This window comes from Lontra canadensis, unplaced genomic scaffold (assembly GCF_010015895.1).
Source record: "Lontra canadensis isolate GAN:19392208 unplaced genomic scaffold, GSC_riverotter_1.0 scaffold79, whole genome shotgun sequence".
Lineage (NCBI taxonomy): Eukaryota > Metazoa > Chordata > Mammalia > Carnivora > Mustelidae > Lontra > Lontra canadensis.
The window spans coordinates 5664057-5687116 of record NW_022631073.1 but is presented as its reverse complement, the minus strand read 5'-3'; the positions used below and the strand labels follow the sequence as shown (position 1 = coordinate 5687116).

At 50.6% G+C, this 23060-nt stretch overlaps 1 protein-coding gene across 2 annotated transcripts in view; it reads right to left on the bottom strand.

The window, feature by feature from the left end:
* CUNH10orf90 (chromosome unknown C10orf90 homolog) overlaps positions 1-23060 on the bottom strand; it is a 204226-nt gene that overhangs the window by 8881 nt on the left and 172285 nt on the right. For both annotated transcript variants that reach the window (XM_032882095.1, XM_032882096.1), the window contains 3 exons: positions 12915-13205; positions 9692-9891; positions 7469-7646 (listed from right to left, as the gene is read on the bottom strand). In XM_032882095.1, coding sequence (XP_032737986.1) covers positions 7469-7646; positions 9692-9891; positions 12915-13205 — 669 coding nt within the window. The remainder of the gene's footprint in view (positions 1-7468; positions 7647-9691; positions 9892-12914; positions 13206-23060) is intronic.

Genomic DNA, 23060 nt, shown 5'->3' with positions numbered 1-23060 from the left:
CCTGGGATCGAGTCCCGCGTCGGGTTCCCTGTTCAGTGGAGAGAATGCTTCTCTCTCCCTCTTCCCCTCCACCCCCCCCAACTCATTCTAATAAATTTTAAATTTTTTTAAAAATTGAAAAAAGGAAATGAAGAATAAACCAGAGGTCCCCAGGGATATTGATTTCTCTCTTCGCATGTTCAGTTTGAGAAGCAAGGTATGAAGTCTCCTGGTTCAGGAAGTGACTCTGTCTCTCCGTGGAGAGCTCACCTCTTGCTCAGAGAGTTGTCCTTGAGTTTAGGGCTGGGGCAAGGGTGCTGGTGGTGAGAACAGCCCGTCAAGAACACTAGCAGCCCATGAGACACCCCCCATAGATCTTCATAATGGGAGAGTCCTTGGTGTGCCCGGGCACACAGGCCCCAGGAATGGACACTTCAGCTACCCCAGCTAGAGGAACCAGGTCCCCAAGTCCCACAGGTCAATGAACAACATTTTTGGAGAGAAATGGAGTCTTTATTCAATCCCTGGTTCTATCCTAACATCAGACCAAGAGCAGCCGCCCAAGCCCTTCCTTCCCCACTCTGTCAGGTCTTTCCCTGTGTGATTCTAGGCTTGGTTTCCAGCTACCTGCCAGACCAGCTCTCTTCCCAAGCAGCACGGAATCCCTAGAGGACAATGGGCGGTATTCTTTTTTTTTTTTTTTTTTTTTTTTTTTGCTTCCTCATCACTGCCCCACCCCATACCCCTGGCTCCTTTCCATCCACACTCCATCTCTATGGCCAAAGACAACAAATGTTAATATTTCTTGTATTACCTGGTTACTCTTCAAAGATCCAGCAAAGGAAGAAGGGGTCCAAGGCTCTCTGCTAGCTCTCATAAAAGCCACAAAGACACAAAGGAAGGTGAGCTGTATCAGTCACACCTCTCCTCTGCATTGCTCCTAAGCTCTTGGCATAGACAAGGACATTCCTTCTCCCATTATTTCATGCTGTCGCATTTGTGACATACTTTCCAAAGGGACTGTGACTGGCTCCTTTCCTCTGATGGACTTTGTGCGGTGTACCAGCATGATGGTATTGTTACAGATGCCAGGGGAACCCACATGGAGACAGGGTTAGGCAGGGCCTATCAATGGACAAGCTTCCAATGAGGCAAACCCAACCAAAGACCAGGAAGTTGGCACCAATCTACTGCCCAGAGGGGCCCAGGGCCCTCAACCCTTGCTTCCTGGCACTTCTAGACCAAAGGGATACAACTAAGGTGAGTAAAACCTCTGTTCCATAGTCCCAGGTTTCTGTGAGAAATGGCAGACTTAAACTCTGCTTGGGGTTTCCTTAGCGAAGCATAGTAGCTGTTTCCATAAGCAAAGATTCCTACAGCAATATTTCCAAAGAAATATTGGAACCCCAATATCTGGACTCTCAAGAATTGGATAAAATCATTCCAAGGTCAAAAAAGCTTAGGGGAAACACAGTGAAATGAATGTCAGCAGCCTTCATGGTTGCACAACTTATCAGTGCCTTTAACAGTTATAATCATCAGTTTTCAAAGTTACTATGTATAGCTATAGAACAAGATTTAATCTATCCTAAAAAGAAAACGTGGTGTATTTTCCCCATATTTTTGAAAAAATGTGTGGGTGTTAAATGGCAAGTTTAAATTACTCATTTAAAAGAACTTTAACAATGGCTCAAATCACCCACTTCACCATAAAACAGCAACAGTTAGTGAAAATTTGAAAGATTAACTATTGATATGAGAGTCATTGTTTGCTCCAGTTCCAGGGTTTGCCAGCATTTTTAAGAGAACCAGAAAATATGGTGATTTATAGATGATGAATAAACTTTCCTTCTCATTGCCAAGTAGATTTATATCTTCAGTGTCACTGCAAGGTTTACTACTAAGCTGCATTGCGAGATAAAAGGGAGATCATTTGGAAAATAGAATCCAGGCAACTGGGAGAAGGAATATCCCATAACGTTATTTTTCCCTGTACCACTCTAATTCCTGTTTCTACCTTGAACGATTTTAATTGGAAATAACACTGTCCTTTGAATCAACAGACATAAACTGGTCTTTTCTTTCCATGTTTCTTAAAAAAACACAACACCTTTATCATCAGTCTGTGAAGGACACTATAACAGTGTATGTGTAAATAACTCTGAATCAGGGAAACGGTCTTTTAGCTAAATCATGCTGCTGTTTTCTCTGCAGGCTGATGAAGCAAATTTACAATTACTTTTATCTGACAAGCACATTAAAAAATTCCTTTGTGAGTAATAATGGGAGAACTACCTCCAAATATTTACTCAGATGTTTTATGGGAAAACATTCCCAAGATCAGACCAGGCAGTAATAGGGACAATGCAGCTGGGGCACACCACATTTCTATTACTGCGATGACTTCCCTGCCATCTCCTATCTGCTGGGTCACTTCTCTGGCTCAATGCTCTGGGAATGCAAATTCATTTTAGTACTCGCTCTAGCCAAGATCATCAGTCTGAAGGCAGATCTGCTGGAGGAGGATTTCTGCAGTGCCTTCAGGAGAATTCCATTCCTCTACTGGTCCGTGATCTGAATGGCTCTGACCTGGATCACCTTGGGGAGTGTGGATAATGCAATTCAGATGACTTCAGTCTGTGGCGCCGTGCAGCAGGGCTGCCCAGAACGGCGTAGTGCGGCACGCGCCCATCGGCACTTACAATCTGGGGAGACTTTACTGGCTTCCCCACCTGACCATAATCCAAAGTGGAGAAGCTAAGAAAGTTGGGGATCCAGAGAGATGCAAGTGTCATGAGCGCTCAAATGGAAGAAGGAGGGGGCAGGGGACGGGATAGGAGTATCAGGGAGAGCTTCCTGGAAGAGGGGGATATTCTTCATGGGTTTTCTACACATTCGCAGGTTAGGGGGACAACCTGGGTGGGCCATGAGGAGGATCCCTTCAGGCAGAGAAGAAAGAGCTGAGGCAGAAGCACAGTGGAGAGGGCGGTGTTAGAGCATCGCTGGGTTCTGGACGGGCTGCGGTAGCAACCGCGATTCATAAAAGGCGAAGCACTCAACACCACATGGTCCGGGTCAGGCACTATGGGAAGCAGAAGGGAACGGCCTTGGCAGTAAGAGATGAGAGAAGAGGCCGGACTTAGGCTGGGCCAGTGAGGTGAGGCAGGATTCTGTAGGGCAGAGACAAGGAGGACAGATAAGGCTTCTATCAGGTGGTTTAGGGACCCTGACTTATTAAGGAAGGACAGCTAAGGAGACCACCTGGGGGGGGACAGAGTCAGGATGGGAGGAGTCCAGGTCACAGGGTAGGGATGGAAGCCAGGGGGGCTCTGGGCTAGACTCCCCATGATGAAGAGGGCAAGGCTGGGTAGTGGCAGCGGGAGCAGAGGAGAGCCACACACTGGCCAGCGGGGTATAGCGAGGACTGCCTACCCCTGTGGGTACCAAGCCATCTGATCCCGACAGGTCTGTACCCCTGCACCTGAGGGTGCTGTACCCCATACTTTCCGTTCATCCTGCCCAGACTCATTCTGTAAGGCAGAAGCAAGGCCTAACTCTGAAGCATTCCAATTCCCAGGTCAGGGGCGGCCTTTAAACATGACCAACCCCCGGAACCCCAGGAGGCACGCAGGGATGATGGGGAAGGCTTGCCTACCGCCCAGTGACTGTGGTGGACTGAGCAGGAAGAGCCCTCACGTGGGGAGGTGAGGCAGACCCTCAGACTGCAGAGGCCTCGACCTCAGAGACGGCCAGCAAAGCCTGCCTCCGACCTTCCTCCTTCCGCTTCCCTGGCTCGCTCTCCTTCTTCTCCCTCCTTCTCATTCTCTTCCCTCTCTCCTCCTGAATTCAGCAGTAGCCACCACATTCTATTGATTCTACAATCACAAAACCTGTCACATCTGCCACATCCTGTATCCCACTGCCCTGCCTGACGCCAACCCGTCCCGTCCCGTCCAGCCTGGAGCCAATCTTGCCTCGGCTCTTGACCTCAGAATAAGGTTACATTTGGAAGCAGCATTCACAATCCCTGTTAGCCCTCCGGGGCTCATCTGTGGCCCCTCTGTCTCCCTCTCTGCACCCCACTCTGCAGTTCAGCCCGAGCTGAATGGACACCCTCACACCCTCCCCCATTCCGTTCCCCCCACCCTGCACCACGATACAACTGCACAGCTTCAGCCCAGAGCGGTCTGGAGGTCTTCCTGGCAGTAGCCTCCCCACGAGGCAGGGAGGTCCATGAGACCAGGGGCTGTACCTCACAGTGAGTTCTCAAGAAAGTCTTGCTAAGTGATGGATGAGAAGGCTCCCGGGTCACTACCATGGGCATGCAAGGTTGGCCCGGGTGCCTCCAGGCAAGGAAAGAGAGGCACCCTGTGTAAGACTTTGGGGATTCAAACTACAGGCGGCAAGACCATAAAGGCAGGTGGCGCAGGTGGGGTAGACACAAACTTCATCAGGCTACTTCCTAGCCTCTCTGAAGTCTCAGTTGTTCGTGCAAATGCCCATCTACAAAGAGGGAGCCCAGGGAACTCACACATGCACACACGTACACACGTGTCCCTGCCCTGAGCCTTGAAAACCGCTCAGAATTCATGAGTCAATAGGAAGCTGAGTTGGCCCCATGGCCCTCGCTGTCCTCATCCCTGCAGGTCGGGTGCCTGCTGTCCCAGCAGTCCCCGCCCCACGAGGCATTTGTAGGCCACCAGAGTGCCCACCTGAGCCGAAGACGAGACTGCTGGGCAGACCCCAATGATGGGAGGCAGCTAGCCCAGCTCGGACAGCAGCCCCATCTTCCTCCTGACCGACGTCTTGACGCTGTGGCCAGAGCTCGTTCACACATATGATTTATTAACTAATTTAGCATGTAAGAAAAACATCTGCATTTCGCTTTTATCATCTTGCCAGCAGACAGGCTGAAGACAAGATGTGTACTGTAGACTTGTTTAATGGAGCCCTAAACACTCCCTTCTCCCTTGCCCCAGCTCACACAAGGCTCGGGCTCCAGACGTTGTCTGATTTAACTGACCCACACAAACAAACAGAAGCATAAAGCTCTCATCAACACATAAATACCACAGGGACGGGCAGAGTGGCCATAGAGTCCTGCCCGCAGCACCCTAGCTGCTGGGGCTACCTCAGAACTGGGGAGCTACAAAGGTACCTCGGTTATTTAAAAGTACTGACTAGGTCTGATCACACTTTGTTATAGATGAGTTGAAGATGTCCATTTAAAGTCAACTTCATTAAAAGATGTCACTAAATGTGAACTTGTAAGATCTGTTTAGGGGGAAATGCCATGGTTGGACAATGTAGTGGGTAGAAATACTTCTCCCCAAAAAGACAAGTTCAAGTCCTTACCTGCCAACCCAACCTGTGATGGTGAGCTCACTGGGAAGCAGGGTCTTTGCAGATGTGTGTGAGTTAGAATGGTTCACACTGGATAAGGCTGGACCCTGATCTCGTGACTGGTATCCTTCTAAGATGAGGATATTTGAACACAAAGTCACGCAGACAAGGGGAGACGGAGAATGCAGTGATGCATCTGGAAGCCAAGGAACACCACGGCTTGCCAGAAACCACCAGAGGCTGCCAGAAGCCACCAGGAGCCACCAGAAGCGAGAACGCAGCCAGAGCGCGAATTCTCCCTCCGAGCCTCCAGAAAAAAAAAAACACCACTTAGATATATTCAGTTTGGATATTTGGCCTCTGAACTCTGAGAGAATAAATTTCCATTATTTTAGCCTCCCGGCCTGTGGTCACTTGCTAAAGCAGCCCTAGGGAGGACCGCCGGGCATCTCTCTAATAGTGGCGATGGTGGAAATCCTGGAGTACCCAGCACCCACCGTGGGCACAGCTGGAAGGCAGCTGGCCTGGGGGATGGAGAGCCCAGCACCTGCCGCTGAGGAATGGCCCCACACAGAAGATGCTCCTGAGTGTCTCTGGGTCCCCATTTCTTCCCACACAAAGGGATCCAACTAAAAAGAAAGCTAATCAGATGCGGTTTTTCACCTGTGGAGCTGTGGAGCTCCGCGCGGCATTGTTTGGTTTGTTGACAGCACGTTTGTTAACCATTTATTACCAGGTAGGAGCCTCAAAAATGTCAAGGCCCAGGGGCCCACACATCATAAGCACCCTTGTAGTCCTTCCTGGGACAAGCGCAGATGTCCACGTGCCCGGGGGGCTCCCACGTGTGGCCAGTCGTTCCTCGTGGTGACTTGAAAAGTCTGCCCCTGAACCCGACCGCACGTTGTTGAGCAAGAGACTTTAGTCCCCAGGAGGACACACCCCAACTCGAGCCTGGATCTGCCACGCAGCTTGAGACGCTGGTGAGATGCATTTTCAAAGAGGAAAAGTCTGCGTGTTCATTTTGTTGATTTCCTTTTTTTAAAAAAATCTTTTAACGCATACTGGAAAATGTCACTGGGAGGGAGCAGCAAGTGTCCTGCCCAATCCTGCGCCATGAGAAGGAGGCTCCTTGCCCGAGGTCTTCTGACCTGCAGCACCACGGGTAGATGAAGGAGACAGCCTGCCCACGGGCCGAGGAAGTGAGCAGGAATTCTGGAACAACACCCTTTGTCCTCTGTCACCCAGGCTCCCCTACAATGTCTATAATGTTTGCTAAGCTGCATTTTATTGAATATGGTTATTTCCCTGGAGGACTTTTATTCTGATTTATACCTATGATTTCACCTCCTGGGGGCGAGAACATTTTCCTAGGAAGAAAGATCCTGTTCCTCTATCCAAAGGAATAAAACGGAGGTTCTCCCAGGCCTCCAGATTTTCAGATTTGGGTTGGCAGGCCATCTGTATGTGCTCTGATGTCCCCATTTTTGCCCTCATCTCTTCTTGTTATTCTTGCTGCTTTAATAGTCTGTTTATAAGCTCCGTGAAGAAAGGACCAAGGCCAGTCTGGCTCACGGTGCTATCCCCAGCTCCTGGCACGGTGCCTGGCCCCGAGAAGATTCCTCAGTACTCCCTGTCGAATGAGCACATGCGTGCGGCCCCTCTCAGGGTCAGCCCAACCCTGGCTCTGCGGAGTTGGGAGAGCAGACCATCCACACTCTGAGCTCGCAGCAGGAAAGGGGTTTCAAGATGACGAATGTTGATACAGACAAGCTGGAGTCAACCTCTCACCCTGAGATCTGTTTTTGCAATCTATAAAGGGCAAAGGGGATCTCTTGCAAATGTCTGTCAGGAGCCAAGAATTTGAACTTGCTACCCTGGCTGCTACACTTGTATGGCTTCTTTCCCAGCTACGGTGGTAAATTTGTGTCCCAAGCTAGTTCTGGAGAATTCAGTGCCCTCGGTAAGCTCCCACAATGGCGGGCTTCTGGGGCAGGCTTTGGGATACTGAGATCTGGATGCATGGTGAGACCAGAGTCTGCCGCATGTCAGGGGGTATCATCTGTACCACCGCCGGGGGTGAAGGTCCCGGCCCCTCAGACACCTTCCACCCAGTCTCACCTGCCCTCCCAAGCCCCCTGTGGCTTACCACTAAGAGGGTGGGGAACGGTGAACTGCTTCTTGTTGGCGCGGACAGGAAAGAGACTCTGCTTCTGCCCCAGGTTCTCCTTCCGCTGGGCTTTTCTCTGCTGTACCATGTGTTCCAGCTTCTTCAGACGTTCTTGGGAACGAGAAATGAACTGGGGTTTCCGGACTTCCAGCGCTTCCTGACGGCAGCAAGAAAATATTTTATTTTTTAATAGAGGTGATGCAGGCAAGTAATGCATCTCTCTGATTTGGTCAAGAAGCTGACCAAAAGCACAAGCTTTAAGGACGACCGGCCACAGTGCACCTGCACCCCAAGATTTTCTGCCCCTGCCTCCTGTGGAGACTGTGACAGATGGTTGATGATGTCGGTCCTGCTGGCGGTCCCAGCCTGCCCCAAGGGCCCTGCTGCAGCATGACAGCCTAGCCGCTGACAGCGAGGTGGCAAACTTCTACCCATCCCTTCCTCCCTGTCCATCCATTCGGTTTCCAACAGCCTGAACTCTGAGTGCCCTGAGCTCCAAATTCCAGAGAAATGGGGTGGGGAGGGAATGAAGGCATCATGAGTCACTTGCTTCTGCTGGGGGCTGGAAGCCTCATGCGGACACGGACCATCCACCCAGCATGAAATTCATGCCTATTCAGGAGAAACTGTCATCCTGGCTAATAGGAGTGTCTATTCCCAGGGAGAAAAAGCTGGCCAAGTAGCTTTGCCGATGCAAACTGGTTCTCCAAGCTTTATAGGGGAGGTCTCCACGGCCAGACCTCCATGTCGGCCACGTCCCTCAATATACACGCCCCAACCCCTGCACTAAGCCATATACTCTGGTCCACTGACAAAGAGAAACCACCACGGAGGCATTCCACTCCGGGTCAGACCCTGGGCTACGTGCCTTATGTGGATTCATCTCTGGGAACCCCCACATAGATTCTGAACAGCATATATACTTCTCCCCATTTGACAGATGCAAAACCCAAGGCTTGTAGTGGCTTGGTGGATCTGAGCGATGCCCATGTTTTCTCCACACTGCCTTTTGTGGTCTTAAGTCGCCATTCCTTGAAAACCTCTGTTTGGGTTATTCCACTGCCTGGACTAAGACCCTAGTCACACCCGTCAGTGAGAGTCCCAGCTCTCCCAGTGAGCTTTGTCGGGCCTCCCCATCAGCCTGAGCCTCGTGGTACCTCACAGACCACGTTGTACACTGACAGCCATGCTGGACGGTGAGCTCCTCGACAGAGGAGCCACAGCCCATCCACTCTGTATCCCTCCCTCCACTGCCCTGAGCCCTGCACATAGTAGGTGCTTAGCAAGGCCTCTGGATACGCCACCATGGCCGACCTGTTCCTCAGCCTCACTCCTTGCCCAGCCCTTTGGGAGCTCAGAGTTCCCGTGGGGAGGGCAGTGCAGACTCCTGCGTCATGGAAGTGGCCTCAGCAGCTGCACCAGGAAAGGAGTCTTCTCGGCCACCTGGTCTCCACGGCACCATCCCTTGGTCCCAGGCGCGCTAGGGCTGCACAGAGAGCCCCTGGGAACAGCCTACTGGCCCAGCGTGGCTGCCCTGGGGCCATCAAGAGTCTCTTACCAGGGACTGACCGAGGACCGCCGGGATGCAGGGACCGACCAATGGCACCATGTCCACACCTGCAGGGACTTTCCTGGAGGGTACGCCTGAGTACACAACATCCTGCTGGCGGGAGCTTTCTTGAGGTTGTCTGCTCTTCTTGTTTATATACCTCTATAATTCTGAACTTTAAGAAATGTACGCATATTCCTTCTACAACCAGGAACAGACACCAAGTGAAAGGTTTCATATCCTCGATCTCATGGCCATGTGATTGAGAGCAACCTCCTTAATCTTTCCAAAGCTTAATATCCTTGCATGAAGAGGGGATCATAGGGACTGGTGGCCCATAGGGGGGCGGTGCGGGCGGAAGGCTCTGATGCCTATGAGGTGACCTGCCCAGTGTCACCTGTCACTTCCTGAGAAACGCTGTCCCTGCTATGATCATTGTTACCACGGGATCCTCATTCTAACCCAGCCAGAGTAGACATCATTTCTCCGTCACTCGCACTGTCAAACAGAGGCCCAGAAAGGTCAGGGGACCTGCCCAGAGTCACAGAGCCATTACGGAGGGAGTTAAGCCTCCAGTCTCAGAGGTGAGAGTGAGACAACACCCACGTGGACTTGCCCGGAGAGGCGCCCCCTCCGTGGGGGTCCGGCCTTACCTGCAAGGTCAAGGAGCCTGCAGGTGTTCGTGGACTCTCGGAACAGTCTTCGGACGGGTCAGGGGTCTCTGGTGGCTCAGGGGGCGCTGGCTCCGGGGGCACTGGTTTGGGGGGTGCTGGCTTGGGGGCCGCTGGATCGGGCTCCTCGCTCTTCCTGCATTCCTTTATTTTTACAACCAAGTCACAGCATTTGTAGTCCCCTGGGGAGAAGATTTAGAATTCCATTTACAGGGGCAGCAAGGTTTTCCCCTGGCTCCTCAGTACCATGAGACACAGAAGACGATTTGGAAAATAGAAACCCCATGGCTTATTAATGGGCCTCGTTAAGCCGATGAGATCCTGCCTCAACAGACCGTCCCCCTCCCCCCAGCTGCCCTGGTCATGGGGAGGAATGTCCGTGGGCCTCCGGACTTGCACCACGGACGTATTCCCTCAGCTTCCAGGGTTCAAAATGCCTTTGTTCACAATGAAAAGAAACTTTTCTACTCCGGGCTTCCTATAACGTATGCCCTGTACAATTATTACAGCTCAGTTGTTTGGGGCCACGTGTTAATTTATCTTACGTTTGCTACACTGATGATGTAAGACCGAAGGACGGTGCTCCGTTATTTCTCTCTTCCCTTCGTTTGCCAGTGGTCACCCCTGCTTTACGTGTATAATTGGAATGATCTCCCCCCACACACACTTTCTCGATGCTGGATCTGGCCACTTGCCAACGCCATTTTGACCTTCCCTTGTGGAAAAGGTCAGGGAGCGCATGGAGTCAACAGCGCTTTGGGCAGGGCAGCCTCTGGCATATGGAAGGATGGATTAACACAGATTCACTGACCCCTTAGTGAGCAGCTGCTCCGCCAGGAACACACTGTCTCTTCCATCTGGGCCAGCCCACTCTCCCTAGGTGAGCTCCCCTGCCCCCCTCCGCACCATCCCCCAACACCGCCTCCCCCACCCCCAGCCCTGAAACTCAACAGCATCTTACTCCTCACCCATATGTCCTCCTCTTGCCACAAAGCCCCTTTGATTCCTGGACCCAGGGTCCTCCGACCTACAGGTTGAGCCCCAGTCGTTAGGAAGTCCCCCTTCCCAAAGCAGGCTCCATTCCGCCCGCCGTGTGTCCGCGCGACAGAACACGCGTCACCACCCAGCAGCACTGGTTACACGGGAGGGTCATAACAGGATGTTTTGACACCACAAGCCTGTGGCTCCTCTGAGGGCTGGACCACGTCATAGTCACCGTGCATCTCTCCATGGGGGCAGCCCAGGAGCCTGCCAGGAGCAGGCTCTGTCAGGAGTGGAGAGGGGCCCTCAGGAGGCCTGTGGGGCCGTGGGCTGCATCTCCGTGGTCCCCTGAATCTCTTACATGAAGCCCCTGCTAGAGCACCTGCTGTCCATGCCTGGAGCCCCTCTGGCCCGAGCCAGCGGTCCTCGCTCTGCCACGAGTCCACTCCATCCCGAGACCCTCAGGTCCCGCAGGCAGCCCAGTGGTCCCGCAGCTTGTTCGTGGCGGTTCCGTTTCCAGCTATCACCTTGCACTCGAGCCCAACAACATACGACATGGAGGCTCCCAAATCGTTCGCTTTCCTTCCTGCAGGCATTTGCTCTTGTTCTTTCTGGAGGGTCTCCCTGTTGCTCCCCTATTCCTGCTTCCGGCCTAAGCAGCTGGTCCAGATATCCGCCCCCCAAGTCCCCTGCAGCCAGAGGTAACTACACACCTCGGACCACGCTGTGCCCCTTTCCTGCCATGGACTTTCCTCTGCTTTACCTCAACCACAGGGACGCCACAGTGCCTCGCATCCTTTCCTTCCTGCACTCCATCACCAGAGCCCGCAACCCAAGGGCGGTGTAGGCATGCCCGTGTCCATCAGTGCTCACATCAGTGCTCCCTTGTGTTTTCAAAGTCTCACCACTGTGGCCTCTCCTCCAGTCTGTGCTCCTTGGCAGGGCCTCGGCCCCCGGCCTTACCCTCTCCCTTCTGTCCCACCCCACCCCCCATCGTCCAGGACAGAGTCTCCTTCAGAGCAAATCTAGCTGTCTGCCCCTCAAGGGCTTGGCCCCGCCTTTAGTCCAACCCTGAGTGAGTTTTAAGGATTTTCCAACTTGACCACATGACCTCAGACTCTCATTAAGCCCCCTCCAGCCTCCTAGGACTTTGGCCCCCCTGGATCTCAAATCAATTGTACCCTTTCTATCAACTCTTTGCTTTGTGCATGGCTTTCCCTCAGTCTTCCATGCTCTCAGGTCTGATTTATAAGCTCCTAGTCAGCTTTCAAGTCCCTGCTCAGAATCATTTCCTCGAGGGCATTTCTGTCCGGCCCCTCCTTGGGACCCCTGTGCCCACCTGTGGCTTCCTAACAGCTTTCCACAGACACAGGTATGGCCCTGCTGTCTCCAGCATTGGTGGGCAGGGAGCACCGAGCATGGTCACTGACACACAGTAGGTATGTATATAGTAGGTGTTTAATAAATGCTTCTTTAATGTACTAACGGATAAAGAGCTAAAGATTGACTTGGCTCCCAAGTGAAATTAGTTTTATCAACTACCATAGCCATTTTAACCTTTGTATCCCAAAGATCTATAACCTGGTGCATTTCTTTCTGTCCTCATCTGTAGCTGTTTGGGAAGTCTTTACAGTGACAGGAAATCTAAATTTTCTCCCTGAAAACTGGGCACCACAGATCTCTTTTCTATTCTACCTCTATAGTCTTTTATATATCGGTGCTGACTGCAGTATTAGTAGGGGTTGGGGCTTGGCATTAGAGAAGGGATAGCTGGGTTGGAGTTCTTGGTTCCTTCCTTGGTGTGAGGCTCAGACTGGGACCTGCCTGGAGGACACTGTGGGGCCTGCAGCTCTCAGCCATGATCCTTGCTAGTCAGGCACAGAAGACCACGGGCAGCCTGGTGGACCTCAGAGCAGCCATGCCAGCACCTGGGAGCCTGCCATGTGCCTGGGAGTGGCCTTCCTTTTGGCCTTGGTGGATACTGAGCTGGTGCACAGCAGAGCTAGGTCCCTGACCCACACAGGGGTGTCTTCTCCCTGCTTGGGAGGGAGGACTCACCCACCACGGAATGCTGCAGGTTCTGCTTGCTCATGACTCACACGGTCCAGAAGGGACAGCTTTATGAGGTAAGATTATGTGAACCAGGCCTCAGGAAGACATCAGACCATTTTCCTTATGAATACCAAGGAGGAATCACCTCCACCCTACCTCCCTTGCTCCTTACCTGTCGGGATCTCTCTTTCTATCTGAACATCACTGTCTTCCTGTGGAGATGTGCATAAATCTTGTAAGGGGCAAAGAAACCCAGATAAAGGGATTCCGGACTTCAGGAAGCTTTGCTGTTGACTCTCTGAGGGCTCAGAGAAGTTGCTAGACTGACAGCTGTTGCTTGGAGAGCTATACCCATCGGGAAGCAACTCTTTAACCAGCTTTTGTTCCACTGGGGGAGCAGACAAAGTCCCACGTGCTTCTCCTTGTTGCTTCTCGCTGCTTCCAGAAAATACTTTTGTTTCTACTAAAAATAAAACAAGAGTTGTGCTCAAAACATCTGATGAGTGCACCTCAAGGGTACTGACTTTGGCACACCTTGCTCGTCTGGAGATGGGACATGGGCTATAGCACTCCTCCAGAAGGCCTGAGCCGTGGCAGGGGGAGTGGGGGGCAACGTTCATGGGCTTGGGCAGCATTCGTCACATGATCACGTACTGGATAGGATCTCCCCCAGCTCACTGAGGAGCTCCACTGTATACACCATTCTCATGCATCCGGTCTAAAGACTGTGCTCGCCAGTGCCCTTAGAAACTCAGATGACTTTCTCAACACCAGGCAAGAGAGTGGGTGGGTCAGCACACCGACTGTGGGGCCAGAGTACCTGGGTTCAAATCCTACCTCTACCACTTCTAAGTTATCCGGCCCCATCTATAAAACTGAGGTAATCACATTAAATATTACTTGTTTATTATTATGTCTATTTTCATAAGATGTTCATATAAGTAGTAACACATTTATACAATTTATGTAATTTTCACAGAATAACATTATATCAATTAAAATTGAGGCAATATGAAACAACAATGATCTGTGTAAGGTGTTTAGCACAGCACCTGATACACAGTAAGCTCTTAATGAATGTTACCCATCATTATTAACGCAGAAACACTGACGGAGGGTTTGTACTATGGCAAGTACAGGGGTAGGAGGTAAGTTACGAGGTCACGGTGCAGACTTCTCATAAAGCAGTGGATCGAAAATGTATACAACATGTTGCTTGTTGCCCCACTGTCCTACCAAGAGTCTAGAAGGCACCTGCTGCCTGTCAGTGGGGGACTATGAGATCCTAGGGCTTCCACGCTCCTCAGCAAAAGAACAGAATAGAGCAAATGCTCTTGGGCAGATGTGGAGTACTCTTGGAGATGTGTTAACAGGTGAACGAAGCAAAATTCGAGACCGTGTATCAGGTCTGCTTCCACTGCTAAGTGCTGATATACTCAGGACATCCCCGGAAGGACCCAGAAGGTGCTGGACACCTTGGGACCTCGAGGGCAGTGCAGGACTAGGAGCTGGGAGTGGAGGGAGAGACTTCCTTTTCACTGTTTGCCTCCTTTATACTCTTGGGTTTTTTGAGGGGGGAATACTCTATAAATGTTTAAAGTTTATTCACTTTAAATAAGTTAGTGATTCTTCACCAGGAATCATCTCCTATGTTAATACCCCCTAAGGGGTAGGGCCCCACCTGGGGGAGAGAGTCCCTGCTGCCAGGAGCTTGTGTCCCCAACCTCCTTGGGTACTGGGAAGAAAAAATCTCCTAAGGACCGCTGGAATAAATAAGGACACTTAGAAGATACTTGCAGTATTTTCTCAGATGTCCTGTGCAACAAGGGAATGAGCCCACAAGCACCTGGCATTGTTCAGAACGGGGACCTGTTTTAAAATATCTCAGCTGTCTGCACTGCTCCAGCCCCTCTGTCCCTGAGCCCTGGTGTCCCCAACAATGAGAACAGGTTGAGTGTGGCGATACGGTGCAGGGCAGCGGGAAAAGCAGAGGACACAGAGGACTCTCTCAAGTGTGCTCCCTGGCTCGGGGATCTGGGGCAAGGGAATCCACAGGGGCTAAAGCCGGATTTCCATGTTCTTATAAACAAACAGACAAAATGAAGGAAAGCACCCAGTGGGTCCCAGCACATTGGGGGTACTAGGAAAATGGCGGTTATTTTTGGTCCTGTCTTTTGGAGAGGACACATGGTATCCTCTGGTAAAGGTTGGGCTTTGCTCATTTGTACAGAAAATATCTTTCTAAACTTTTATTTCAAAAACTGCCAATTCTGTTTAAGTATGAAATGCCATAAGCAAAAAGTCTCAAAATAGTTATTGTTTTCTATGTTGCTTCATTTTATGAGAAGCTCTCATTAAAGAATCAAAAATGAAATCCGTGAACAGTGGGGCAGTCCCAGTCTGCTCCTCGCACACCGGTGTCGGGCTCTTTAAGGGAGACATACCTACCGCCCTACCTATCAGGTACCCATCAATCTGGTTTCATAGAAACTCTTATATGAAGCTTTTGGTGAAGGTCAGATGGGTCCCCTCATGTCTTGGAAGAGTTAAAAAGACTCCCAGAAAGTAGGACGTGGTTGGTGTGCTCCAGAAGAGAAAGATACTCGGTCCAAGAAGGACTCCCTGACAACTTATTGCTCAGATCTCTTTTCGTGGATTCTGAAAAGTACAACCATCAGCCACGGAATTACCCTCAGGCGGGCCTCGCAAAGCAAAAATGCGCCCATCGTTTCCCCCATTACGCCCTACATGTGGGTTGGACTGAGAGTTCTCCATTCGTGCCCCCAATTTGAAACTCAATCATCCCAGTGATGGCCCATTGCACTGCCGGCTCTGCCCATCTTGAGAGTCTTAAGAGAAGCGTGAGTAAATCAGCCGCCTCTGACAGGCATTTCTTTCTTGGACTCAAACTCAAAGCTTCCTTCCCGAACCTGAATTTGGAAGAGTTGGAGCATTGCAGCTTTCCTTGAAATAGTAAGGTTCCCTCTGTTGTTTCTTCTCAAATGCATTACCCTGGAGGATCCTGGGCAGCCCAGTCCATGAAGCATCTGCCTGGGGCTCAGGTCATGATCCCAGGGTCCTGGGATCGAGCCCCACATCTGGCTCCCTGTGCAGGGGGATCTGCTTCTCTCTCTCTCCCTCCGCCCCTCCCCCTGGCTTGTGCACACGCCCTCTATCTTTCTCTCAAATAAATAAATAAAATCTCAAATAAAATGCATTACCCTCCGGGTTGGTCTTCTATAGCTCTAGTACTGAGCAAACTCACCTATCCAAAATTGTGCCATGCTCCGGGAGGTGAACAGAAAGCAATCAGAGATCCTGCCCAACGAGTATCTTGTATATAATTTTCCCACCTACGTCAGTATCCACAAACAACAGATTTCCAATGCCAAGAGCAAGCTCAAAGCTAGTTGTTTTCAGGTGAGGATGTCATTGCACCTGTTACTCAAAAGCTTCCGGGAGGAGAGAGATCAGTCAGCAGGCGGGCTCGGCCACAGCTTCCCTGAGAGCTGATGGGGCGCGATTCTGGGAAAGACAGAGGTAAGCCACAAATGAGTCTGGAACACAAGGGGCTGACCACAGTCTGGACAGCAGGCAGGGCTGGCCAGCAGGAAGAGAGCCAGGGGAGTGGGCTGCTCTGGACTTTGTGTTCCTGCCCTCACCGTGTGTGACAGTGGGACACATCTCTGCGGTGAGATGTGGCCTCCGCTGACCCAAGCACAGGGCAGGGAAGGGAGTGAGGACCTCCGGGACATACACAGCATCTCAGCCAACCAAGATCCATGAACCTGGACCAGGAGAGGCTGCCACTAGGTCCTTAGCACAAAATGAGGACAAGGCACCCCTTCCCCAAGACACTTTATCTCCATTGGCCGGAAGATATAATGAACCAATCTGATAGAAAAAGATACTTCACTGATTCTTTCCAAATATTAAGGCAATGCATAATCTTTTATGTTCTTTTTCTTTTTCTTTTTTTGAGAGAGAGAGAGAGAAAGAGAATCAAGTAGGGGTGTGGGGAGAAGGGGAGAGGCAGACAGAGAATCTTGAACAGGCTCCACACTCAGCACAGAGCCTGACGCGGGCTTTATCGCGGGACCCAGGGATCATGAGCTGAGCAGGAATCAAGAGTCAGACACTTAACCAACCGAGCTACCCAGGTGCCCCTCTAATCTTCTATGTTCTTAGGGGAGGCCCTAATGAGCCATTATCCCCTCTCTGGCCTCCAGTCCTGCCTGTGACAACTCGGCTCAAACAGAAGCTAGAAAATGGGCAATGGTTGCTAAGAAGGACTGGCCCAGCAGTGAGAGTCTGCTAGTGAATCGCAAAGGGAGAGCTCGGTGGGGGTGGGGAACAAAAACAAAACAGGGAAACACACACGTGAGCCAGAGAGGACGGTTGTCGGGGGGATGCTGAAGAGCCCAAGGCAGGCAAGTCACCAACAGAATACATTTTAGAGTCATTTATCCCCAGATTAGTTTAGATTTTGTTCTAGGTGTTTCGGCGTTGAAGATGGAACTCAGCTCCTAGCAAGGTCCTGAGGGTTGCGGCTACTGCTGCGCACTTTCCTGCCTTCTTAAAACAGAATGAACCCAGCCAATGAGCCACAGAGACATTTCTGAACAAAGCCGGCTTCCCGGAATCCAAGGCATACATACATTTCCTCCCACATTTCAGTGTTCCTGCTGGGGATATCCCCCCTTGAAAGTTGGACCATCTTAAATGACCGGGTCTTAGAGTAACTTAATGTCTCTGGGTCATTGATAGAAATACAAGTCTCTAAACTATAGGGCGAGCCTAAGGATCTCCTAGAGGGTGATGCTATTTGCCCTGCAGTCCCGACTGCCCTCCCCCGTCACCACCTTATTAAAGCTCTCACGTCTGCATTTTCTGTACAGTTTACCTAACTCTTCCAGCAAATCCTGGAAGCCCTGCATCTCACTGGAAACCAAAGAAGTAAGCTTGACGGGCCTGTGTGTCAATTAGTCAGAAAGACACCTCAGTGGCATCCTGGGGTCAACGGCAGATTCTCCTCGCTTCCGGCAGGACTTCGCTGTCCCAGTTTTGGCACAGGGACCCAGGAGGCTGCCACCAAGGGGGAAGACGGGGCCTTCTCTGCACAAGGCATGCTAATTTTTGGACACGGAGGCTGATGCAGGAAGAGAACACGCAGGACCACGGACGCTCAGTGGCACCAAACTTCTTCAGCAAGGGCTCTGCTCCATTCACCAGAGAGAGAGAGAAACTCCATCCACCTCCAACTACCATATGCAGAAGGTGAAATCAAAGAAAGTCAATTGGCGGCCCACTGAGGAACCACCAAGAGAGAAAAAAGAAGAGTGTTTCGCAATGAGCAAGGTCGGTGGAGGTTTTGTCCCTTTTACTCTGGGCCGCCGGCAAAAGCTCACGTGGAAATGGGTCTCCTTGTGGGACCCCGCATCCCACCCAATCCAGACTTCTGTTTAAAATCAGCCCATAATTGTTTCAGCATATTTCTACTCGGTTTCTATGCGGAGCTGTCATGCCTGGGAAGGGAATCCGAAGAGGAGAGGGGAGCCGGCAGCAAATGGGATAAACAGCTCTGGGCAGAGAGGACAGGGGCAGCCAGCCCCAGAGCCACGCCATGCAGCAGGAGCCGAGCTCGAGCTGCCACCCTGGGGAAGAGAAAAGGGAAGAAACAATCAAGCCCAGGGGAACAGGCAGGCAACCCAGGAATCAGAGGGTAAAGATGAAAGGGCGTCCCAAGGCAGCTGGGCCAGAGGAAACACGTGGGGAGTGAGCCCTTTCTGGAAATGAAACTTCCTGTCCGTGCCAGCCCTTCCTAGACAGTAAACAGGTCTCTTCTGGTATAGGCATCAAACACCAGAGCCCCGTTTCTCCCTAAAAATCTGCGAAAAGAGCCTTCCCTTTCTGGAACGTCGGCACACGGAGGGGAGGGGAGAGTGGTTATGTTGTTAAGATGTCTAGATGGTGTCAGGACGAAAATACGCCCGTGCAGGGATCCGAAGAGCTCTGTATTCAGAGAGCAAGAGGAAAATGCAGTCCCTCCGTTGCTATTGTTCTAGGGTTAAGTTGCAAAATACCATGTGGGAAACAATGCACGCAAGGCTCCCTTACCGCGAAGGCTCATATATGCAATTCCTGTGAAGAGAAATGAGTAATAGCCCTCCTCTCCCAGAGACCGTCTAGAAAGGACACTGGATAGAGCTGTTTTTCCAGGATTATTGTCATAATCCTAGAGGTCTTAAGGCTGATGAACAAAAGTCTTAGAACATACAAAAAGTATTTGGAAGGCAGAACTAAAACACACGTGCACGGCCGTGCACGCATCACACGTATGCCTGTCCGTTTTCCGTAACGCGATTACCGTGAACACATTGCAAGTGGTGGTCGAGAGACACAAGTCCAGGGACAGATCAGATCCTTCTATCTTACCCTCAGGAAAGACAGTCCCAGGTTACTGCACTGTCCATAATCTTTTATCCCAAAACGTGACTTCTCTTCCTGAAGTACAGGAAAAGCACATTTTAAGCCTCTTCTTAAAACCTGATGCTAGGGGTGCCTGGGAGGCACAGGGGTTGGACATTGGACTCTTGGTTTCAGTGTGAGATGAGCCCTGCGCCAGGCTCCGTGTGGAAGCTGCATGGGATTCTCTCTCCTTCTGCCCCTCACACTTGTGCTCTTTTTCTGTAATAATGAACACATAAATCTTACAGAACAAAACTTGATGCCAACGTTCCCCAAAGCAAGCATTTGGGAAGAAATTTTCTCATGAAGGTGCACTTTCTTTAAAAAACTCTCTTCAAATTACAAAGGCAATAAATGATCAAATTTGAAATACAGGAAAGCATATAAAAAATTAAAATCATTGACAAGCTGTCACTCAAAAATGTTCCCAGTGATTTTCTCTGGGAAGTAGGGCACATTTCCTGTGGACTAATCCACTTTTCCCTTTATTTCTTTCATTCCCATTACGGATATCACTTATGACAAGACAGGATCCCCCCCTTCCACCCAGTGATACATAAAAGCCAGGTTCCTTAACATGCTATGTCTGTTGATGGCCACTCTTCCCATTTTGCTTGATGATTCTGGCAGACGTTCATCTCACCTCCTCCTCTTGGTTTTCCTCGCTGCTCTGACAACGACCAAGCAGGTAATACCGCACATTAAAAATTGATTAAAAAAAAAAAAATCCAGCCCATCTGCCAGGCGTTAAAGGGAACGAGAGAGGAGAATCTTAGTCAAGGTTCCTGCAGAGTGAAATGTGTGCTGGACATGTGTGTGCATGTTTGCGTGTGTGTGTTAGTGTGTGCATGTGTGTGTAGGTCCACATGGGCTCACGTGTGTGTGTGTGTGTGTGTGTGTGTGTGTGTGAGAGTTAGAGAGAGACACACACACACACACACACGGCCAGGGGCTTCTAGGTCTTACCCCATTACCTTCACCTGAGGTTTTAGTACTCCAGAAAGTGAGAAAGCAAGGTTTGCTTTTGGTCTCTCCTGCCTCTCAAAGAAAATGCCTGACCTCTTGATCTTCAACAACACTTTACTGAGCACTGACTATGTGCCAGGCACTGTCAAAGGCACTTGGGATACAACAGTGGAAACAACAGAATCCCTGCCCTCATGCCAAGGACCATCCATGTCAGCCCCCGTCCTACAACCAATGACCGTCACCCCCACGTCCACAGCCAGACGTCACTCTTGCTCCTTCCGCCAGTGAAGTTACCCCCATGCCCATAACCAGCAACATCACCCCCACTAGAGCCTACCACGCCTACAGCCAGTGACCACTGCTGCAACTATTGACCGTCACCTCCCCTCCCATTCCTATAACCAATGACATCACTTCCACTGTGCCTCTACCCTAGCAACCAATGAATGATATCACCTCCACTACAACATCCCTCCTACAATCATGACCATCACCTCCACTACCATGCCCCTCCTAGAGCCAATGACCATCACTTCCACTCCCACAATCAATGACTTGGCCTCCACTCAAGCTCCCACTCCCACAACCACATTCCGTACCTGGAATGTATCTGCACCCAGAGCTGCTGTTCTTCTGAATTGGTAAATGGAAACCTGCCACTCTCTGACTCCATCTGCTAACTCCCCCAGCTCACAGAATGCTACTTCCTCCAGGCTGTTCATTCTTCATCACTGACACCTCAAGTCCCCACCAGCCCTGTGGCAGGCATGGCCGGCTCCCTACCCAATCTCCGCTTTTGTCTTTTTTCTTAGAAGATCCTCATTTTGTTCAAGATGGCCATGAGCCCAGCTAAAACAAAGATTTTGGTCTCCTAGGCTACTGATCTGGCCAGTGACATAACAGCAGAATTCTTTTGGGAGAACTTCTATAAGGTCTCAGGAAGGACTGTTCAGCTGGTATTTACTGGGGACGGGGGTGTGAGGGCTGGGGTCCCAGCAACCATCCTATGAGCTTAATAAGGGGTCAGATCTAAAGGAAAGTAGAGCAGGAAACCAGAGGCCTGAACTCCTGATGACACTGTCGGCCTGCCATGACTGCCCATCTCTGGACTTCTTTTACAACAAAAATAAATTCTTACATTTTCAAGCCACAGCTTTATGGAGATCTAGTTACTCAAAGCTACGCAAAAGTCCTAAAGGATACAACGCCCATCTATCACAGCATGAATCTTGAATGGCTGGGTTCGTGGCAGCCCGTCTCTGAATCACATGGAAGTTTTGTTAAAACCCAGAATCTGGGATACAGTTCCAGGATTTCCCAGTAAGTCCAGATTGGGGCCCAGATGTGCATTTTTTAGTTCCCATCATACTGAGCCTGCTGTTCCAGGAACCACACTTTGAGAGCAACTAGATTAGTTAAACAAAAAGCAAAGACGTTTTACGACTCAGCACCTTACCACTAAAAATGTGGTCAATGAATGCCATCACCGGGGAACTCTACAGACACGGAGCCTCAGACCCTGCCTCTGACCTACTTACTCAGAATCTGCCTTTGAACCAATCCCCAGGCACATCAAGCACAAGTTCCATGACCAGACTCAGCCTATCACTGTCCTCAGGACCTTGACACATGCTTCGTGACTGCTGAGGCAGACAGTCTGCACTGGCCCATCAGGGCTTCTATTCACAAGCCCTCCAATCACTCAGATTTTCATCAGCCAAAGTGTGATGTCAGAGTGGAGGGACATGCAGTCCAGCCATGTGCCCATAAGAACAAGAACATGAAAGAACACCTTAAAGATGAAACCACGGTCGGCCTCCTGGTTTCCCAGATTTTTCAAGCGCCCCCCCCCACTATTCTCAGAGTAGGGACCAAGGAAATTTTAACAGGCATAAGTACAAATGTAACCACTAGAACAAAGATACAAACCATCTTAAGTATCCCCCCAGAAAATTACAAATAAAAAAGCCAAGAGTGTATCTTAGAGAAAAAGAAATTCAGCAAAAATAACAAAATACAAATAATTATAAAATTATGATGAAGATGGACTCAAATATCAGTCCTTTCAATAAATGCAAACGGGTTTAATTTGTTGATTAAAAGAAGACTTTCAACACAAAGACCAGCAAAATGGGAACCTTGGCAATACCCAGCAGAACCACATATGAACCCGCCTTTCAGCCCAGAACTCCCCCACTAGGAAACCACTCTAGTGGGCTCATGAGACAGTTTGGCCAGACCTGGCTGGTAACACTGGCCCATTTGCTCCTGTCAGACAGAGGAGAGAAACCAAGCCCAGGGCAAGAGGGACAGATCTCAGGCCTGGAGGGAGTAAGAGCCCTGCTGTAGAATGCGCAGACATCACTTGGGTTCGTGTTTGGGCAGACCACAGGTCAAACCCCCCCCACCCGCAAAGAGCCAGTTGTTTTAAAAAATATTTTATTTATTTATTTGACAGAGAGAGAGAATGAGAAACAGCATAAGCAGAGGGAGAGGGAGAAGCAGTCTCTCCGCTGAGCAGGGAGCCCTACTTGGGGCTGAATCCCAGGACCCCGGATCGTGGTCTGAGCTGAAGGCAGACGCTTAACCACCTGAGTCACCCAGGTGCCCCGTCAACAGCCAGTCTTGATGCCAGTGCTGAACTGGGCACCTGTTCTGAGAAGTCCAACCAACCAGTGTACGGACCCGACGCGTGGGAGCTGCCTGACAGGGCCCGGCAGGGTCTTCCGGCTAGTGAATGTGGCCAAAGTGATGTAGAAAAAAAAAAAAATCTGAAAGCCAAAGGCAGCAAAACACAAAGCACCTCTGACACACACGCTTCCGGGCAGTCCAAGGGGGCGCAGGGGGACGTCCGCTAAACCAGCGGGCGAAGGCTCATCCG